The sequence below is a fragment of the Ornithorhynchus anatinus genome, chromosome 16, assembly GCF_004115215.2.
Source record: "Ornithorhynchus anatinus isolate Pmale09 chromosome 16, mOrnAna1.pri.v4, whole genome shotgun sequence".
NCBI classification, from domain to species: Eukaryota; Metazoa; Chordata; class Mammalia; order Monotremata; family Ornithorhynchidae; genus Ornithorhynchus; species Ornithorhynchus anatinus.
The window spans coordinates 3,815,687-3,833,891 of NC_041743.1; the positions used below are offsets into that span (position 1 = coordinate 3,815,687).

The 18,205-nt window shown below is 49.2% G+C and overlaps 1 protein-coding gene across 1 annotated transcript; it reads right to left on the reverse strand.

Annotated features, from left to right (window-relative positions):
* Nucleotides 1–2,679: 2,679 nt before the first annotated feature.
* Nucleotides 2,680–11,820, reverse strand: DPT (dermatopontin). The gene is made up of 4 exons (XM_001514028.6): nucleotides 11,479–11,820; nucleotides 9,254–9,379; nucleotides 3,608–3,715; nucleotides 2,680–2,990 (listed from the first exon to the last, which is right to left on the reverse strand). Exons 1-4 carry the CDS (start codon nucleotides 11,775–11,777, stop codon nucleotides 2,924–2,926), a joined length of 600 nt encoding a protein of 199 aa, XP_001514078.1. The 5' UTR covers nucleotides 11,778–11,820; the 3' UTR covers nucleotides 2,680–2,923.
* Nucleotides 11,821–18,205: the final 6,385 nt, after the last annotated feature.

Consider the following 18,205-nt stretch of genomic DNA (forward strand, 5'->3'; position numbering starts at 1 on the left):
GGAGGGGCCGCGTTCCCGCAGAGGGAGACCCAGGACTCCCTGACGCAGCTCCAGTGAGAGATCCCGCTCGCCACGGCCCTCCCGACATCCTAAAAGTTGAGAAGGCCTCACCCGCTGGCAGTTTCTTGCCCTTCCTGGGCTAGAGCAGGCACTTTGGGAAAGTCCTGACAAGATGGGGACTTGAACGATTCTCTCTTGGGCTGCAGGTTTCTGGCCTGATGGTGAGAGAATGACCGGGATCTCAGTCTGCTGGTACTGCAGATTCTTCACCTCTTCCTGGGGTAAGGAAATTAATCCATCAGCAGAATTGACTGAGCACCCACTGGTTTCAGGGCACTGTACTGAGTGCTTAGGAGAGTCCAATAGAGTGAGTAGACGTGATCCTGGCCCTCAGAGAGTTTACAGTCTAGTATGGGCAGAGTACTGTACTGAACACTTGCGGGAGTATGGTAGTTTAGTATATATGCGCCAAGCTCTCGGTGAGTTTACGGTCTAACGGGGAGACAGATGCTAAAATAAATTACAGAGGTGGAGAAGTACCTTGTAATAAAGTTTAAAGATGTGGGTTAAGGGATGGTAGGAGGTGGGTGGAGAGTACTCGAGGAGAAGCTACATGGCCTAGTGGAAAGAGCATAGGCCTGGGAGTCAGAAGTCCTGAGTTCTAATCTTGGTTCCGCCACTATACCTGCTGTGTGTGATTTTGGGCAAGTCAATTGCTCTGTATTCAATCCCTGTTCTCCCTCCTACTTAGACTACGAGCCCCATGTGGGACCTGTTCGTTGTGTATCTACCCCAGTCCTTGGCACGTAGTAAGTGCTTAACAAATACCATTATCATCAATATTAAGCACCTAGGAAAGGGAGGATGCCTCACTCTTACTAGCACTGGAATCTCCGAGAGTTTTTATCTGGTTCTTGGAGGTTGTATTGGTCAGTCAGACAATCGTATATATTGAGGTGCGCACTCCGGGATATTCCTTGCAAATGTCTACAAAATGTGGAGAGGTTGAGAATTTGACTTTCAAAGCTGCCCCCCACCCCGCCATAATCCAGGAAGGGAGTGATTGCTAGAAGCTTCCTGAGTCTTGAGAGTGACTTTTTTTTAATGGTTGTTATGCGCTTACTATGTACCAATCACAGTCTAAATCCTCATTTTACAGATGAGGTAGCTGAGGCATCTGCCTCCTGATTCATGATTAATTCAACTGATTTCTTGCTTGGGTTTTTTTTTAATCATCTGTGCCTATTTAGTTTCCCTTTAACCTTGGGTATTTTGAGCAATTTGTCTCCACTTCTCTCCCCTGTTATAGTATAAGCCCCTTGAGGGCAGGGAACATGCTCTCTCCAGCTATTCCGTGCTTCCAAGTGCTTAGTACAGTGCTCTGCACAGAGTAGACTGTAAACTCCTTGAGGGCAGCCAACATGTCCTCTAAGTCTATTGCCTGCTCTCAAATGCTTAGTACAGTGCTCTGCACACAGTAGACTGTAATCAGTGAATCAGTGGTATGTATTGAACACTTAGTACAGAGCACTGTACTACGCTTTGGGGAAAATACAACACAGTAGAGCTACTATGGGAAGCAGCGAGGCGTAGTGAAGACAGCATGGGCCTGAGAGGCTCATGGGTTCTAATCCTGACTCCTCCTCTTGTCTGCTATGTGGCCTTAGGACCGTCACTTCACTTCTCTTTGCCTCATCTGTAAAACGGGGATTAAGACTTTGAGCCCCTCATGGGGCAACTTGATTACCTTGTATCTATCCCAGCTCTTAGAACAGTGTTTGGCACACAGTGAGCCCTTAAATACTATAATTATTATTATTATTGTTGTTATGATCCCTCCTCACAAGGAGCTTACAGTATACAGGGGAAATTTCAGGCAGGGGAAATGGCAGAGGATAAAGATCTGTAAAGTGCCATGGGGCAATGGTGATCAATCAATAAATCAATCAATGGAATTTATTGAGGACTTGCAGTGGGCAGAACACTGTACTAAGCGCTTGGGAGAATACAATATAGTAGATTTGGTAGATATGATCTCTGCCCTCAAGGACTTACAGTCTAGCAGGAAAGACAGGCTCTAATGGTAATTATTGAGCGCTTACTGTTTGCAGAGCACTTTACTAAGCACTTGGGAGAGTATGTTACAACAGGGTTGGTAGACACGTTCCCTGCCCAGAGAAGCTTACAGTCTAGAGTGATGGGAGTGATTTTCTTCCTAAACTATCTTCCTCTGGCCAGACAATACTAAACTGAGCCCTTTCTAACCAAACCCACCAAGACATCGCTATATGGCTAAATTGCCCCATTAAAATGCCCCAGGTTCTTCCAAGTGGCAGGGATTTTCAAATCTGAATCCAGAGAAAATCCATTTCCTGCCCCTCCTCAAAGATTTGTCTCATTCTCCTAACCTCTTCATCATCCTTCCACGTTCCCCCACGCCATAATTTCCTACCCCTAATACCCAGCAAGCCCCGCTTCAACTCAGGAACCGCATCCCCAGCCAGCGGCCGGGCCACCATGTCACCGACTTAGTGAGGAGACGGCCTTCGGTGTAGAGGGGGAGGAATCAGATACAGGCCATCTAATCAACACTGGTCCTCGCGCCCCGCTCATCGATCCGTGTTTACATGCAAAGCCGTGGCAAGCCCACACCGGGTGCTGCAGAAAACGAGGGTTTTCTTCATGCATGGGAGTATGCAGTTTTAATGCATACGATACATATGAGAGGAAGCTGCCGCCGCCGCTGATCAAATGAAGAATCTTTATGATGGACGCGCATCTGAAAAGTTAGGAGTGGACTTGAAGGAAACCCTCCCTGGTAGGAGTGAAGCGGGGGGGTGTCCTCTCAGAAAGCTGGAGGGCGACGGACATGCCTCGCCTGCCCCCTCCACCTCCCCGCTCTGGCCCCGGCCGGCCGGCTGCTCTAGACGTTTTCAAATTCGCAGTTGTAGTCGGTCATTCGGCACATGATGTACTTCCACTGGCGATCCCTGGAGAGAGAGAGAGGTCACCAAGATCCTCAACAAGGGGAGGCTAGAGGAGTGTGGGCCCAAAATGGCATCCCTTCCTAGCTACCCAGAAATCCGAGTGCTGAAGGTTCGCACCCTCCCTAGCCCCTCATACAGCACCACGGGAAATACCGTCAGTGGACCGGAGGATTGAAGGAATGCAGCTTGGCCGAGTGGAAAGTGCCCAGGCTTGAGAGTCGGAGGAGAGGACCAGGTTCTAATCCTATTCGGCTGTATTTTTTTTTAAATTTATTTAGGGTATTTGTTAAGTGTTTTCTATGTTCCAGGCACTGTACTAAGTGCTGGGGTAGATGCAAGCTCATCAGGTTGGACACAGTCCATGTCCCACATGGGGCTCACAGTCATTCATTCATTCACTTGTATTTATTGAGCGCTTACTGTGTGCAGAGCACTGTACTAAGTGCTTGGGAGAGGACAATACAACAATAAAAAGACACATTTCTGCCCACAACGAGCTAACGCTTAACAAATACCACGGTGACTGTTCTTATTAACTGGAGAATGGCTCGATTGAGGCAGACAGGGGCACCTCCAAAGAGACCACCGCCCCCCACCCCCCACGTGCACCTCCGCCTCACCTGTCCACGGCGGAGAATGTGGTCGTGGCTCCTCGGATGTAGTAATCGTAATTGTACGAGATCATGTCCATCTCCTCTCCGTAGTGGCCGGGATATTCTGTGGTCAGCCTTGGGGAAGAAGCAGAGGAGAATGTGAAAGAACCCTCTGCCCATCTGTGAGCGGAAGGAGGAAGAGAGGTGGGGCGAACCCTGCCCAAATTAGTGGAGCAAAGTCAATCCATCAATCAATGATATTTATTGAGCGCTTACTGGGTGTATGTAGAGAGAACAGTACTTAGTTCTTGGGAAGGTACAATGCCACCGAATTGACAGACAAGATCCCTGCCCTCTGCCTTACCCATGACCTTCTGACTCCCAGGCCCCGACTCTATTCACAACGCCATGCTGCTTCCTACAGTGCCTGACACATAGTTGGCACTTGAAAAATACCATAAAAAAGAAGCATTTAATAAATACTATTACTACTACATGAAAATAAATTACAGGTAGGGGAAATGGCAAAATGCAAGGACATGGATGTAAGTAGAAGGACGTTTGGCCTGGTTTCGCTCTGCCCCTCTGGACCCGAGACCTGACAGGCAGTAGGTCGGGCCAGAGATGGCTGGAGCCGCTTGTGTTTCCACCGAAGCGATCGGGATGGGCCGGTGGGTCTCGCCAAGTTCCGACTCTGCTCATCTTGGATCGTTCCAGCTTCCCAACTCCCTGGGTTGTGGCTTCACAGCTCCCAGTGGCAGAAAGCCTTTCTCTTTCTAAGGAAAAGAGTTTCAGAACCAAGACTTGGGAAGCAACTGGGCCCTAGAATAGATTTGGAAATGACATTGAGGGTTGAAGGTGATGGGATTTTTTTTTCCTTTTATGGTACTGGTTAAGCTCTGGTTGTGTAAGTGTAAATGTAAGTGCTTAAGGGAATTAATATAAATGTATGAAACGCTGGGGTAGGTACCAGATTGTTACATTGTACTCTCCAGAGCGCTTAGTATAATGCTCAATAAATAGAACTGAGCGAATGAATGACCAGGTCAGACGCAGTCCCTGTCCCTCTTGGAGCTCAGAGTCTAAGTAGCAGGAAGGAGGATTTAATTTCCATTTTACAACTGAGGAAATGGAGGCACAGAAGAGTGAAGTGATTTGCCCAGGGCCACACAGCAGCCAACTGGCAGCACTAATATTAGAACCCAGGTCCTCCGACTCCCAGGTCTTCGCTGTGTCTGATCTGCTCTTCTTGTATCTACTGCAGTGTTTTAGCACATAGTATGTGTTTCCTAAACACCACCATTACTATAAAAGCACTCAAAACAGGACTGAGTCAGTGGAGAAATGTCTTGCTCTTGGTGGATTGAGGAGAAGCCCTCATTTCCTCTATTCCCAATCCCTTCTGCACCATTTATTCGCCCCTCCCCCCACAGGGCTTACGTACATATCCGTTATTTATTTATACGTACTAATGTCTGTCTCCTCCTGTAGACTGTAAGTTTGCTGTGGGCAGGGACTGTGCCTACTAACTCTAGACTGTAAGCTATTTGTGGGCAGGAAATGTGTCTGTTTACTGTTGAAGTACAGTGCTCTGCCCACAGTAAGCGCTCAATAAATTTGACTGAACGAATGAACTCTTTTGCATCGTACTCTCCCAACTGCTCAGCACAGTGCTCTGCCCACAGTAAATGCTCAGTTAATCTGACGGATTGATCGAGTGACTGAAAGAAATGGAAATTCTCTCGGAAGGCCTGAGATCTCTGCACCCAAATATCCCAGAGACAGAAAGCAGCCTCATCAGTCGGTCCAAAGCAGAGGCCCCAGGCCCTTGGTCGTTCTGGCGTATGGGGAGAGAGAAGTTATTGTAAACAGGCTTCGCTGGCTCGTGGCTGTTCTGGAAGGATGAGAGGATGTTTCCAATCCTTCTGCTGGGAGAAGAGAACATATTGCGTCCTATGGGACTGTTTAGTAAGGACATGTCTGCATTTCTCAGGAATTTGCTTTCTCGCCAAGCCCAACTCAAGACCGCTCTCCTCCAATGATGTACGATCCCGGCCGAAATGACGCCAGGGATCTAAGCTCCCACCAAACAAATAAACGGACCCTCGCTCACCCGGGAGAGATGGGGGGAGGGCACGTCTGCGCGAGTGAAGGCTGGAGGTGTTTTCTGGCGGTTCCCTGCAACGGGCCGAGTCGTTCCTGACCTTCCAGACAACGCTCCCTAACTCAGAGGAGACAGTGGCTTTGCCATTGTAGGAATCTGAGCAGGGTCTACCTGCAGCGTGGCCTAGTGGATAAAGCCCAGAAGTCAGAGTCAGAAGGACCTGGGTTCTAATTCTGGCTCTGCCACTTGCCTGCTCTGGGACCGTGGGCAAGTCGCTTCATTTTCTCTGGACCTCAGTTACCTCATCTGGAAAATGGAGATTAAGACTGTGAGCCCTCTGCGGGAAAGGGACTGTATCCAACCCAATTATGTTATATCTACCCCAACGCTTAGTACGGGATCAGGTACGTAGTAAGCACTTTATGAATATCACAATTACTTTCCTATTTTACAGTGTCCTCATACCCGATCTCCCTCCCTCTTGGACTGTGGGCCTGTTGGAGACCTGGGAGTCTGTTGATTCTGATTATCTTGTATCGATCCCAGTGCTCAGGACCTAATACGCTCTTAAAATTATGTATTACAAATTATTTGATATAATGCCTTTGTTTATATGTATCTATGATATATTTATTACCAAAACATTTATAATCTTTCATTATGTATTATTTATTCATATTAATGCTTTGCACACATAAGCGCTCAATAAATACGACTGAACGAATTAATGTCTGTCTCTTCCTCTAGTCTGAAAGCTCATTACGGGCAGTGAACGTGTCTGCTAATTCTGTTGTATTCTCCCGAGGACTTAGAAGAGTGCTCTGCACATAGTAAGTGACCAATAAAAACCATCGATTGATCGATTAAAACACCCCAACATTCCTATGATTATGAAGCAGGGAATCAAAATCAAGTTCAGAATGGGAAAGGACTTATTCCATGTGTCTCTACGGGATAGCTACCTAACCCACCACTGGATAACCAGCACTTAGTAAAGTCCAGCACTTAGTACAATCCAGCACTAAGTACAGTGCCTTGCACATAGTAAGCACTTAACAGATACCATCATTATTATTATTATCTGTGGTCTTGACTTAACTGTAAGCTTCTCGAGAGCAGGTTCTACATTAGCATTTTTCTCTCTCCTCCGGGGCCTTATTCAACTACAGTCTTTTCTAAAGCTGTGGGACACTTCATCTGGAGAAAGTGTCACCAGGGAGGACCTAGCTGGCAAGCTTTGAGAAGGACTCAGTGTTGGATTAAATATTTAAACTGGAAAGTTCTTAGGAAGCCACATATATGACTTTGAGTGGTAGGTGAACTGGCCCCAGGGCAAGAGGAGGAGAAGTGGCAAAAAGCTGGAGAGAAATCAGTGCCTGAGAGCAGAGAAATGGGAGGGCACTCTGGGTTGTTCCCATCATCACTCAATCAACTGTATTTATTTGGCACTTATTGGGTGCAGAGCACTGTACTAAGTCCACAGAGTCAGTAGACTGTAGGTTTCCCCAGGCCTGGTCATCGGTTGGCTCCCACATTTTCAGGATTCATCCTTAGTGAGAGCAACCAATCGCCACAGGGAGTGGGAGAGAGCATAGCTCTCATCGAGGGAAACATCCAAGATCTTCACAGGCCTTCTGAAGTTTCGGCTTTTGCGTTCAGAGAAATCCAGCTCTCGCTGGCGGTGAGGAGCCTTTAAACCACTCTCCGCTCCTTGGGTCAGGAGCTGGTCAGCCGGACGGAAACTGCACGTCCCGTGGCCTGTGGCGACCTGCGTAGCTGAGAACCTGGTGGCTTCTGTGGTCTCTGAAATGCGGGCATTGTGGTTCCTCCATTTGTAGAGGGAGAATGACCTTCTTCTCTCCCCTGACCTCCACGTTTCCCTCTCCTATCCTTTGATCTTTTTAAGATAGATTATAAACTCCTTAAGGGCAGGAAATGGATGTTTTGTTTCTGTTGAACACTCCCTACACTCCCAAGAGCTTAATACAGTGCTTCACATGCCCTGGGTGCTCAGTACATTCCACTAATTGATTGGGATAGGAGCGAGCCAGAAGCCCTGCTAGACTCAGGGCACCAAAGCTAGTCCAAGCAAGACGCTCTGGTCAAAAGTCTCTGGAAGGGGATGTGGAGAAGAAGAAAGAGAATGCAGAATTGGGAAAGTTGCTGGGGACCTTCTTCCACTCTGATTGATTGAAAGACCAGCAATGGCTTCTCGGCTGCCAGTGATAATTTCGGGGTGACTCTACCCGAATTCAGGGGAGAGGACTTGATCGACTGTCAAAGTCCTCTCCCATACATCAGTCTATAGCCCCGGTTTTTTATGGTATTTGTTAAGCACTTACTATGTACCAGGCCCTGTTCTAAGCCCCGGAATAGACACAAAGTAATCAAGTTGAATCCAGCCCATATCCTACATGGGGCTTATAGTCTTAATCCCTATTTTGCAGAGGAGGTCACTGAGGCACAGAGAAATGAAGCGACTTGCCCAAGGTCACCAGCAGACCAATGGCACAGGCTGACTCTTCTGACTCCCAGGCCTGGGTTCTAACCACTAGGCCATGCTGCTTTTGCTGCTTGAGCACCTCCGGTAGGCAGAACACTGTAACAGGTGTTTGGGAGCATATACTAGAGTAAAAGACACCATCCCTTACCTCAAAGAATTTATCATCTAATGGGGGAGGCAGACACCAGAAGATTTACAGGTATGACATGATGGGAATTCAATACCCGTTCTCCCTCAAATTTAGACTGTGAGCACCATGTGGGACAGTACCTGTCAGTCCTGAAAAACTTGTATCTACCCCAGCGCTTAGTACAGTGCTTGATACATATTAAATCCCCCAAAATACCTAATTAGGAGGATGAAAAATGGAGAGGTAATTCTTGGTTAAGTAGTAAAGCTCGTGTGCACACCGAGTGTGAGCCTCACGTGGGATGGGGAAAATGTCCAATCTGATTAACTTGAAGATCTTCCCCAGCATGTAGTACAGTGTTTGACACATAAAAGTGCTTAACCAATACCATAATTAGGAGGAGAAAGAATGAAGAGGTAATTCAGTGATTAAGTAGTAAAATCGTGCATGTGAGCCCCATGTGGGATAGGGAAAGTGCCTGATTAACTTGTATCTAATAATAGTAATGATAATAATATCTGTTAAGTGCTTACTACGTGCCAGTGGATACAAGCTGGGGTGCTGGGGTGGATACAAGCAAATCGGGTTTGGCCCTGTCCCGCGTGGGGCTCACAGTCGCAATCCCCATTTTACAGATGAGGCTACTGAGGCACAGAGAAGTAAAGTGACTTGCCAAAGTCACACAGCAGACTAGTGGAGGAGCCAGGATTAGAAGAACCCACGACCTTCTGACTTCCAGGCCTGTGCTCTATCCACTACGCCACACGGCAACCCCAGTGCTTGACACAGAATAAGTGCTTAAAAAATACCATAATAGGAGGAAAAAGAACGCCGAGGTAACTCAGTGGTTAAGTAGTAAAGTTGGTGTGCAGATTGAAGATGCCCCCAAGACTGAAGGCGCCCCCCCCGCCAGTCCTCCAGCCCCCCGAGACTCACCAGCAGGCGTACGGACACCTCCTACTGTAACGGCAGCAGTAGAACTGCCACTCCCGATCCAGCACCGACTCGAAGTAGCGGCTCTGGAACCCGGCCACCAGCCCGTTGTTGGAGCACGTCTGATACCTGAGCCCGCCACGGACGACAAAACACAGCCCCCGGCGGGCCCGTTACCTCCCATCCCGGGAACGGGATCTTCCCCAACAGGATGATGTTGTGGGCCCTGGGGATCCGGTTCGCTCCCGCCCCGGGCCTCCCTTCGTCCCGGCACTGGACACGGTGGTCTTCCCAAACACGGTGGGGTTGTGCTCCCCGGGGAAGCCCGCACAGAGCAGCCAATAAACGGGAAAATTGCCGGCTCCGGGAGAGGACGCTGGAGCCGAGAGGGAAAACGTCTACCCGCCCGCCTTGATCCCCCTTTTCATCCCCACTCCCAGCCCCACGGCACTTATGTCCATATCTGTCATTTCTTTCTCTCTGTTCATGTCTGTCTCTCCCCCTCACCCCACCCAGACTGTAAGCTCGTTGTGGGCAGGGGGGTGTGTCTGCGTATTGTTCTATTGTATTCTCCCAATCGCTCAGTACAGTGGTCTGCCCATATTAATCGCTTGATAAATATGATTGACTGGCTGATCACCCCAAGGTGCTCAGTCGGCTGCCTCTCCCCTCTAGTTAGCCTTACACTTTTCCTACCATGTCCCAGGTCACACTGTTCGTTCTTCTAATACCAACCTGGGAGTCAGAAGACCTGGGTTCTAATCCTGGCTCCGCCACTTGTCTGCTGGGTCACCTTGAGGTAGTCACTTCACTTCTCCAGGCCTCAGTTTCCTCATCTGTCAAATGGGGATTCAACACCTACTTACACTAGGAGCCCCATGTGGGACAGGAACTCTCTCTCCTACTTGATTCATTTGTATCTTTCCCAGTGTTTAATCCTCTGCTTGACACACGGTAAGCACTTAACCAATACCCTGATCGCCATTATTATTTTCCAGTCAATTAAGCAATAATATTTACTGAGTGCTTACTCAGTGTCCAGCCTTGTGTTCAATCATATTCATTGAGCGCTTACTGTGTGCAGAACACTGTACTAAGAGCTTGGGGGAGTACAATATAACAATCAACAGACATATTCCCTGTCCACAGTGAGCTTACAGTCTAGAGGGAATTCTTGTATTGGGGAGAGTACGATAAAAGAAGTAGACATGATTCCTGCCTTCAAGAAGTTTTCGATCTAGCAGGGAAAAAGAGACTAAAATAAATGCCTGCAGAGCCTGGAGCTGAGGAATATTTCTCATTTTGACTACCCTCTGAACCCTTCTTGCAGAGAAATCTCTTGGTTTTTCCTTCCTCTGCTTCCCATGAACGGAAATGCAATCAACCATGGGAGATTAATAATCAAATACTACTTGTGCCTTTTTCCAGCTGCTTAGCATTAACTCCCAGAGGGAAGAAGAAGGCGGGGAAGGAGAGGAAAATTGAGGGCTTTGGGGAAGAGAGATGGGAAAGAATCCCATATTTGGGAAAACAGGTGTCCGAGAAGCCCATTCAAATAATCAATCAATCAGTGGTATTTATCGAGTGCTTACTGTGTGCTGAGCACTGTACTGAGAGCTTGGCAGAATACGGTATAACGCCAGACTACTTGTTTTGTTTCGCTTTGCTGTCTGTCTCCCCCATTTAGGCTGTGAGCCTTTTACTGGGCAGGGATTGTCTCTGTTGCCGAATTGTACATTCCAAGTGCTTAGTACAGTGCTCTGCACATAGTAAGCACTCAATAAATCCGATTGAATGAATGAATGAGTTGGGAGTGAGCTCAGTGCGAGGCAGGAACTGTGTCCGTACCGACCTCAGTACTTAAAACAGTGTTTGACAGATAGTGCTTAATCAATACCAGTGACAAAAAGAAGAGGGAACCCGGACGGGAGGAAAGCCCAGACCAAGCTTGGGGGTCTAATCGCTTCCTCTGTCCCCCATTCTCTGCCTCCGCTGCTTCCCCGTGTGTTTAATAATAATTATGGTATTAGTAATCCTAGTTCTTTTTCCCAGGCACAGATCCGCCCCGCCCTGCCAGCATCCTTAGAACTGATCTCTCGCCAACAGGGATTTCCTTGCTGGCTCTCCCCATAGCGGGCAGGGGGCTACCATGTAGACACCCCAACTCCATGGTGCCCCACTCTGGGACCACCCCCCCCCCCCCGATCCCCAGCCCACGCGGGTCTCACCACTCCATCCCGGCCCGGTTGATCTCCTCCCACCAGCACTCGGTTGGCTCTCCCAGGGTGTGAGGGGTGGGCATGCAGGCATAGTTCCACTGGCGATCGGAGCCTTCCTTCTTGCTGAAGATGCTCCTCACGGCCACGATCACCTGGCCTTGTGGACACTGGAAGCTGAAGCCCTGCCGGTTCAGGTTGACCCACCCGTCGTCCGAGTAGTCGTGGTAATCCCGGTAGCTCTCGTACTGGCCCCGGGCCACCAAGGCCAAGGCTGCAAGGAGGACCGAGATGAGGGCGAGGCGGTCCATGTTGCCTCGGTTGCTGGCATGGAGTGTCCCCTCGTCGGGTCCGGGAGGAGCCTTTTATCGAGCCCCCTCCCCCCATGCGACTTCCAGATGTTCCTTGACTCGGGCCAGCTGTGGCGTGTCATCGTTTGGGAAGCCGGTGGGCCCGGGATGTCGGCCGAACACGGGGCCGGTTCTTTTTAAGGTGGACCCCCAGGTCGCCCTCGGGAGAGGGGGAACCCTCTACACCGCAAGCTCGTTGCGGGCAGGGATCGGGCTTGCATATTGTCATATCGTGCTCCCCCAAGCAATTAGTACAGTGCTCCGTGCACAGTGACTGCTCAGTAAGTACCACTGAGTGAAACTCTGTTATATTGGACTCTCGACCTTGCCCACCCAGGGTGCCAGGAGCAGCAGATAGGCAGGGGTACACAAAGGGCACACAAAGGTTTTTTCGTTTATTTGGAGGACCCGCTGATGGATGTAGTGACGATAGAGGAGGGCCGGAAGGCTTTGACCAGGAGGACAGTAGTCCCATCTGCCTGCTGGGTGACCTTGGGCCAGTCGCTTAACTTCTCAGTTTTGTCACCTGTAAAGTGGGGGTGAAATACCTGTTCTCCCTGTGAGCTCCTTGAGGGAGGGGAGAGAGAAAATCAAGAAGGGGAAGGAACCAGGCAACCCAGAGTGGAAAGAGTCTGAGAGGGGAAGAATTCAGCCAGCCTCCAAGCAGTAGGTAGAGGGAAAGGGTGAAGCAAGAAACGGAGACTACTGGGAATAGGAAAGAAGAAATTCCTGCAAAACCCTGTGAGATGTCCTTTGATGGAGTTTTCTTTTCCTTTTTTTTTTTTTGTGGTACCTGTTAAGTGCTTACTATGTGCCAGGCACTGTTCTAAGCCCTGGGGTAGCTACAAGATAAGCAGGTTGGATACAGTCCCTGTCCCACGTGGGGCTCACGATCACAATCCCTATTTTACAGATGAGGTAACTGAGGAACAGAGAAGTGCAGCGACTTGCCCAAGGTCACTCAGCAGATGAGTGGTGAGCTGGGATCGGAAACCATGTTCTCTGACTCCCACGCCTTTTTCCCTGTCGGCAAAGTCTGGAAGGCCCTGCCTCCCAGATGGCAGTGGGGTTGGGAGGCTACTTAGGGTTGAGGATCCTCTACGATGACTAACATATAACATTCCAGGGCAGTGTCATTTTCCAAATCCCATTACATGCCCGCAAATTTGAGCAGAACCATGGCACCGAAGGGGGAAGAAAAACATTCCAACTTGGACCCAGAGTCACCCTGAGTTGAGGCGAGTTTTAAATCATAGGTTGCAGCTGCAGGAGCCGAGAAGAACGCAAAAGAATAAACAAGGTTGGCCTGTCTGGCCCCGGCATGCATAATTTAAATTCTGCTTTCCAGACATCTCTGAGACGGAGCTTTTCTCAGCGGACAGGTGTGACTGGGAGGCAAACACCTTGCTCAGCCTGGTTTTCCCACTCCATCTGTTTCTCCCCTGGCCGATGTAGCCACGTTCTTCCAGTTCTCTTTTGGAGAACATATCTGGGCCCCAGGGGCGGAGGTCAGGAAACGTATCCTTAATCGGTCAGTCATATTTATTGAGCACTTACTGTGTACAGAGCACGGTACTAAGCACTTGGAAGAGTACAACAGAACAATAAACACTTTCCCTGCCTGTAACGAGCTTACAGTCTAGAGGGACAGACATATTAATACAAAGAAATAAATCACAGAGATGTGCAAAAGGGCCGTGGGGTTGGGAGGGGGGATGAATAAAGGGAGCAAGTCAGGATGAAGCAGAAGGGAAAGCTTATCCTTATCATCTGTGATACTTCTGGGACATCTGTATGAATCTCCTTGACACTTGTTTAATTATCTCTATAATCAATGGTATTTATCGAGTGCTTACTATGTGCAGAACACTGCCCTAAAAGCTCAGGAGAGTACAGTACAACAGAACTGGCAGACACGTTCCCGGCTCGCGATGAGCTTACAGTCTAAAGGGGGAGACAGACATTAATATAAAAAACATTGATCGTAACAATAGTATTTGTTAAAAGCTTACTAGGTGCCAAGCCCTGCTCTGAGCGCTGAGCTAGAGATAATACCAACCGATCAGACGCAGCCTGATTTATTTGCTCTGATTCCACCAATTTTAAATTTTTTTTATGTCTGTCTTCCCTGCCTTGTAGGCAGGGAACGTGCCTTGTGCTTCTGTAGGTCTGTTCCAAGTGCTTAGTGCGAGGTGCTGCACTTACTAGATGCTCTAGAAATACCACTGCTGCTATTATTATTCTTGAGCAACTGCTGAGGGTGAAGCACTGTACTAAACACTGAAGAAGAAATTTGAGGGCAGCAGCGAGACCTAATGGAAAGAGCATGGGCCCGGGAGTCAGAGGATCGGGGTTCAAATCCGGCTCCACCACTTGCCTGCGTGTCCTTGGACAAGTCACTTCACTTCTCAGGGGAAGCAGCGTGGCTCAGTGGAAAGAGCCTGGGCTTCGGAGTCAGAGGTCATGGGTTCGACTCCCGGCTCTGCCACTTGGCAGAGCCCGTGGGCAAGTCACTTAACTTCTCTGGGCCTCAGTTACCTCATCTGTAAAATGGGGATTAACTGTGAGCCTCACGTGGGACAACCTGATTACCCTGAATCTACCCCAGCGCTTAGAACAGTGCTCTGCACATAGTAAGCGATTAACAAATACCAACGTTATTATTCTCTGTCCCTCGGTTCCCTCATCTGCAAAATGGGGTTTCGATCCCTGTTCTCCCTCCTACTTAGACTGTGAGCCCCAGGTGGGACCTGGTTATCTCATATCTACAGATGATCCTAGGGTTTACTACAGTACTCGCCATATGGTAAGCACTTAACAAATATTATTATTATCCTTCAGGGTTGGGGCAAAGGCAAGATTAGAACCCAGGTCCTTTGAGTTCAAAGCCCTTGCTCTTTCCACTATGCCACATTGCCTATCTTGTGTATACTCCAGTTCTGCATAGCCTCGTGAGAAGCAGCGTGGCCTGGCGAAAGAACACCAGGCTGGGACTCAGCTCTAATTCCAGCTCTGCCACTTCTCTGCCACGTGACCTGGGCCAAGTCACTTCACTTCTCTGTGCCTCAGTTACCTCATCTGTAAAATGGGGAATTAAGACTGTGAGCCCCATGTGGGACACGGACTGTGTCCAGACTCAATAGCTCCTACCTACCCCAGCACTTAGAACAGTGCTTGGCAGGTAGTAAACGCTTAACAAACACCATAAAAACCAAACGAAAAAACCTCTCCTGTGGAAGCGGCGTGGCCTAGTGGAAGGAGCACGGGCCTGGACGTCAGAGGGCCCGGGTTTAATCCCACCTCTGCCACTTGTAATAATGATAATGTTGGTATTTGTTAAGCGCTCACTATGTGCAGAGCACTGTTCTAAGCGCTGGGGGAGAGACAGGGTAATCGGGTTGTCCCACGTGAGGCTCACGGTTAATCCCCATTTTACAGATGAGGTGACTGAGCCACAGAGAAGTGAAGTGACTTGCCCACAGTCACACGGCTGACAAGTGGCAGAGCCGGCATTCGAACCCATGACCTCTGACTCCCAAGCCCGGGCTCTTTCCACTGAGCTACGCTGCTTCTCTTATTGGTTAGTATTATCATTATAGCTGAGCCCAGTGCTTCGCACATAGCAGCTAACCAGAAGGTGGAATATCTGCTCTTTCCCATCACACGCACACAGTGGTGGGCACCCGTTACTTAGTACCAACAACTCACTGGCAAATGAAGCTTTCGGCGGTCGGTCTAAATCGGCCTAAGAATTAAAGGAATTCTCATCCCACCAAGTCCCAGGTGTCTCTACTGCCGGAGAGGCAGGCTTGACTGCGGGGCAGATCTGCAGACTCAGGGAACGGTGCTTCGTTAGCGAAACGACCCGCACAAATCCACACTTTGGCGTTTACCTCACGCCAGCCCGACCGGGACGACGTCTCCAACCAGCTCTAGCCTCTCCGCCGCGGCTCTCCCTCACAAGAACGCTTTCTCTCGCTAACCCCTTCCCTGTCTGGATCCCGCCCGCCCAGCTCCACCTCCCTGGACCACGGATGGACCAGGGTTTGAAGTCTTCAGAGGAAATCATCGATAATAATAATAGTATTTGTTAAGCGCTTACTGGGTGCCAAGCACTGTTCTAAACACTGGAGCAGACACAAGTTAATCAGGTTGGATAGAGTCCCTAATCCACATGGGGCTCACAGTCTTAATCCATATTTTACCCAGGAGGTAACAGACACAGACAAGTGACTTGCCCACTATCACAGCAGGCAAGTGGCAGTCGGGATTAGAACCCACGTCCTCTGCCTCCTGGGCCCGTGGTCTAACCAGTAATAATAATGTTGGTATTCGTTAAGCGCTTACTATGTGCAGAGCACCGTTCTAAGCGCTGGGGTAGATACAGGGCAATCGGGTCGTCCCACGTGAGGCTCACAGTTAATCCCCATTTTACAGATGAGGTCACTGAGGCCCAGAGAAGTTAAGCGACTCGCCCACAGTCACACAGCTGACAAGTGGCAGAGCCGGGAGTCGAACTCATGACCCCTGACTCCGAAGGCTCTTTTCCACTGAGCCACGCTGCCTCCCAGTAGGCCATGCTGCTTTTCTAATCCCAGCTCTCCCCCTGGCCTGCTGCGTGGCTCTGGGCCAGTCCCTTAGCCTCGTTGGTCCTCAGTTTCTTCATCTGGAAAACGGGGAGAAGATCCCTACTCTCCTTCCCTCTTAGACTAAAAACCCCTCGGGGGACAGGAACCATGTCCGATTGTATTATCCTGTGTCTACCACAGTGCTTACCACTTGTAGACACTTAATAAACACCACAACTAAAGCTCTGCTGCTTGGAAGACAGAGGGGCTTGGCCCAAGCAGTGGGATTATGCTTTGACCCAGTTCAGAGAAGCATCATGGCATACAGGATAGAGCACGGGCCTGGGAGTCAGAGGTCAAGGGTCCTAATCCTGGCTCTGCCACTCGTCAGCTTGGGCAAGTCACTTCATTTCTCTGTGTCTCAGTTTCCTCATCTGTTAATTGGGGATTTAAGACCGTGTCCAACCCGATCACCTTGGATCTACCCCAGTGCTTATAGTACAGTGTCTGGCTCTTAGTAAACACTTAATAAATACCACTTAAAAATGACTGAGAGATGGACAGAGTGACAACCTCCAACACTGGCATAAAGAAAATCCATCTCAACTCCAGCAAGTTGAGTTTTAATGCTACTCTTTCAGATTCTAGAAAGCTAATCATTTCCACCAGGGCCTGGAAATATTGTAGTAAATGTGGTCACAGGTTTTATTTTGGGAATTGGAATTTAGCATGGCGAGAGACAGTTTGCAGCACTGCTGATAAGAGTTAGCACCACCTGCCTGGCTCAGATTTAGAGAAACAGATGTATACGTACACACACGCGCGCACACACACAATTCTTCCATCTGGCATTCCCCAACTCTCCTTACTGATCATATGACAAATTTCTGCTGGATCTACACACATGAATTAACCACAGAATTCCAGTCCTAAAACCACCCTATGGTCCCAATTAAATTGGAATTTCCAAGCCAAAGGATGTTTGGGCACAAGATACAGCTTGATAATTGAAGCCTTTCCCTCCGTCTAGACTGTACGTTCACCGTGGGCGGGGAATGTGTCTGTTTATTGCCGTACTTTCCAAGTGCTTAGTACAGTGCTCTGCACACAGTAAGCCCTCGATTAATACGATTGAATGAATATTTCTAGGCTCAGTTATTTGAGAAGTTCAGATGCAGGAGTAAGGTGACTTGGAATTTTGATCCCTTTAGGTCAGATGGGATGGGGCCTCTGAGAGACGGGGAGGGGGAGTCTCAAAGATGGAGTGGAGCCAGAGAAAAAGGAGAGGGGCAGAGAAAGAGGGGAGAGGGAGATGGGGGAATGGACAGAGGGCGAAGAGCGGAAGAAGGTGAGAGAGAGAATACGGGCACTGCCTATGTGTGGGGTCCAGTGGAGAAAGCCTGGCTCTGGGAAGGCTTAGATCAGGCTTAGTATCCACCCCAGTGCTCAGTACAGTGCTTGGTACATAGTAAGGGCTTAACAAATGTCACTATCATTATTATTATCATTATTATTATCATTATTATTACCGAGGAACCCCCACGACAAAGACATTCCATGAGGTGGACAGGCCTGGGAGGAATCCTGAAAAAGACCAGATGGACGTGGCTGATGGGCCCACCACTTGCCAAGGCTTGGAGCCACGACCCAGTGTCCACCCTGTGCTGTGCTGCTGCAACGTGCCCTCCGCCCTGTGCCCCGCTCCTGCCTGACTGCTCTCTCGTGGCACTCTGGGCCTCAGCAGAATCCCGATTAGCGGGGATGAGAACCTGCAAATGGCATTGAGGTTCTCAGTCCTTCATGCCCAACGGGAGGCCCCGT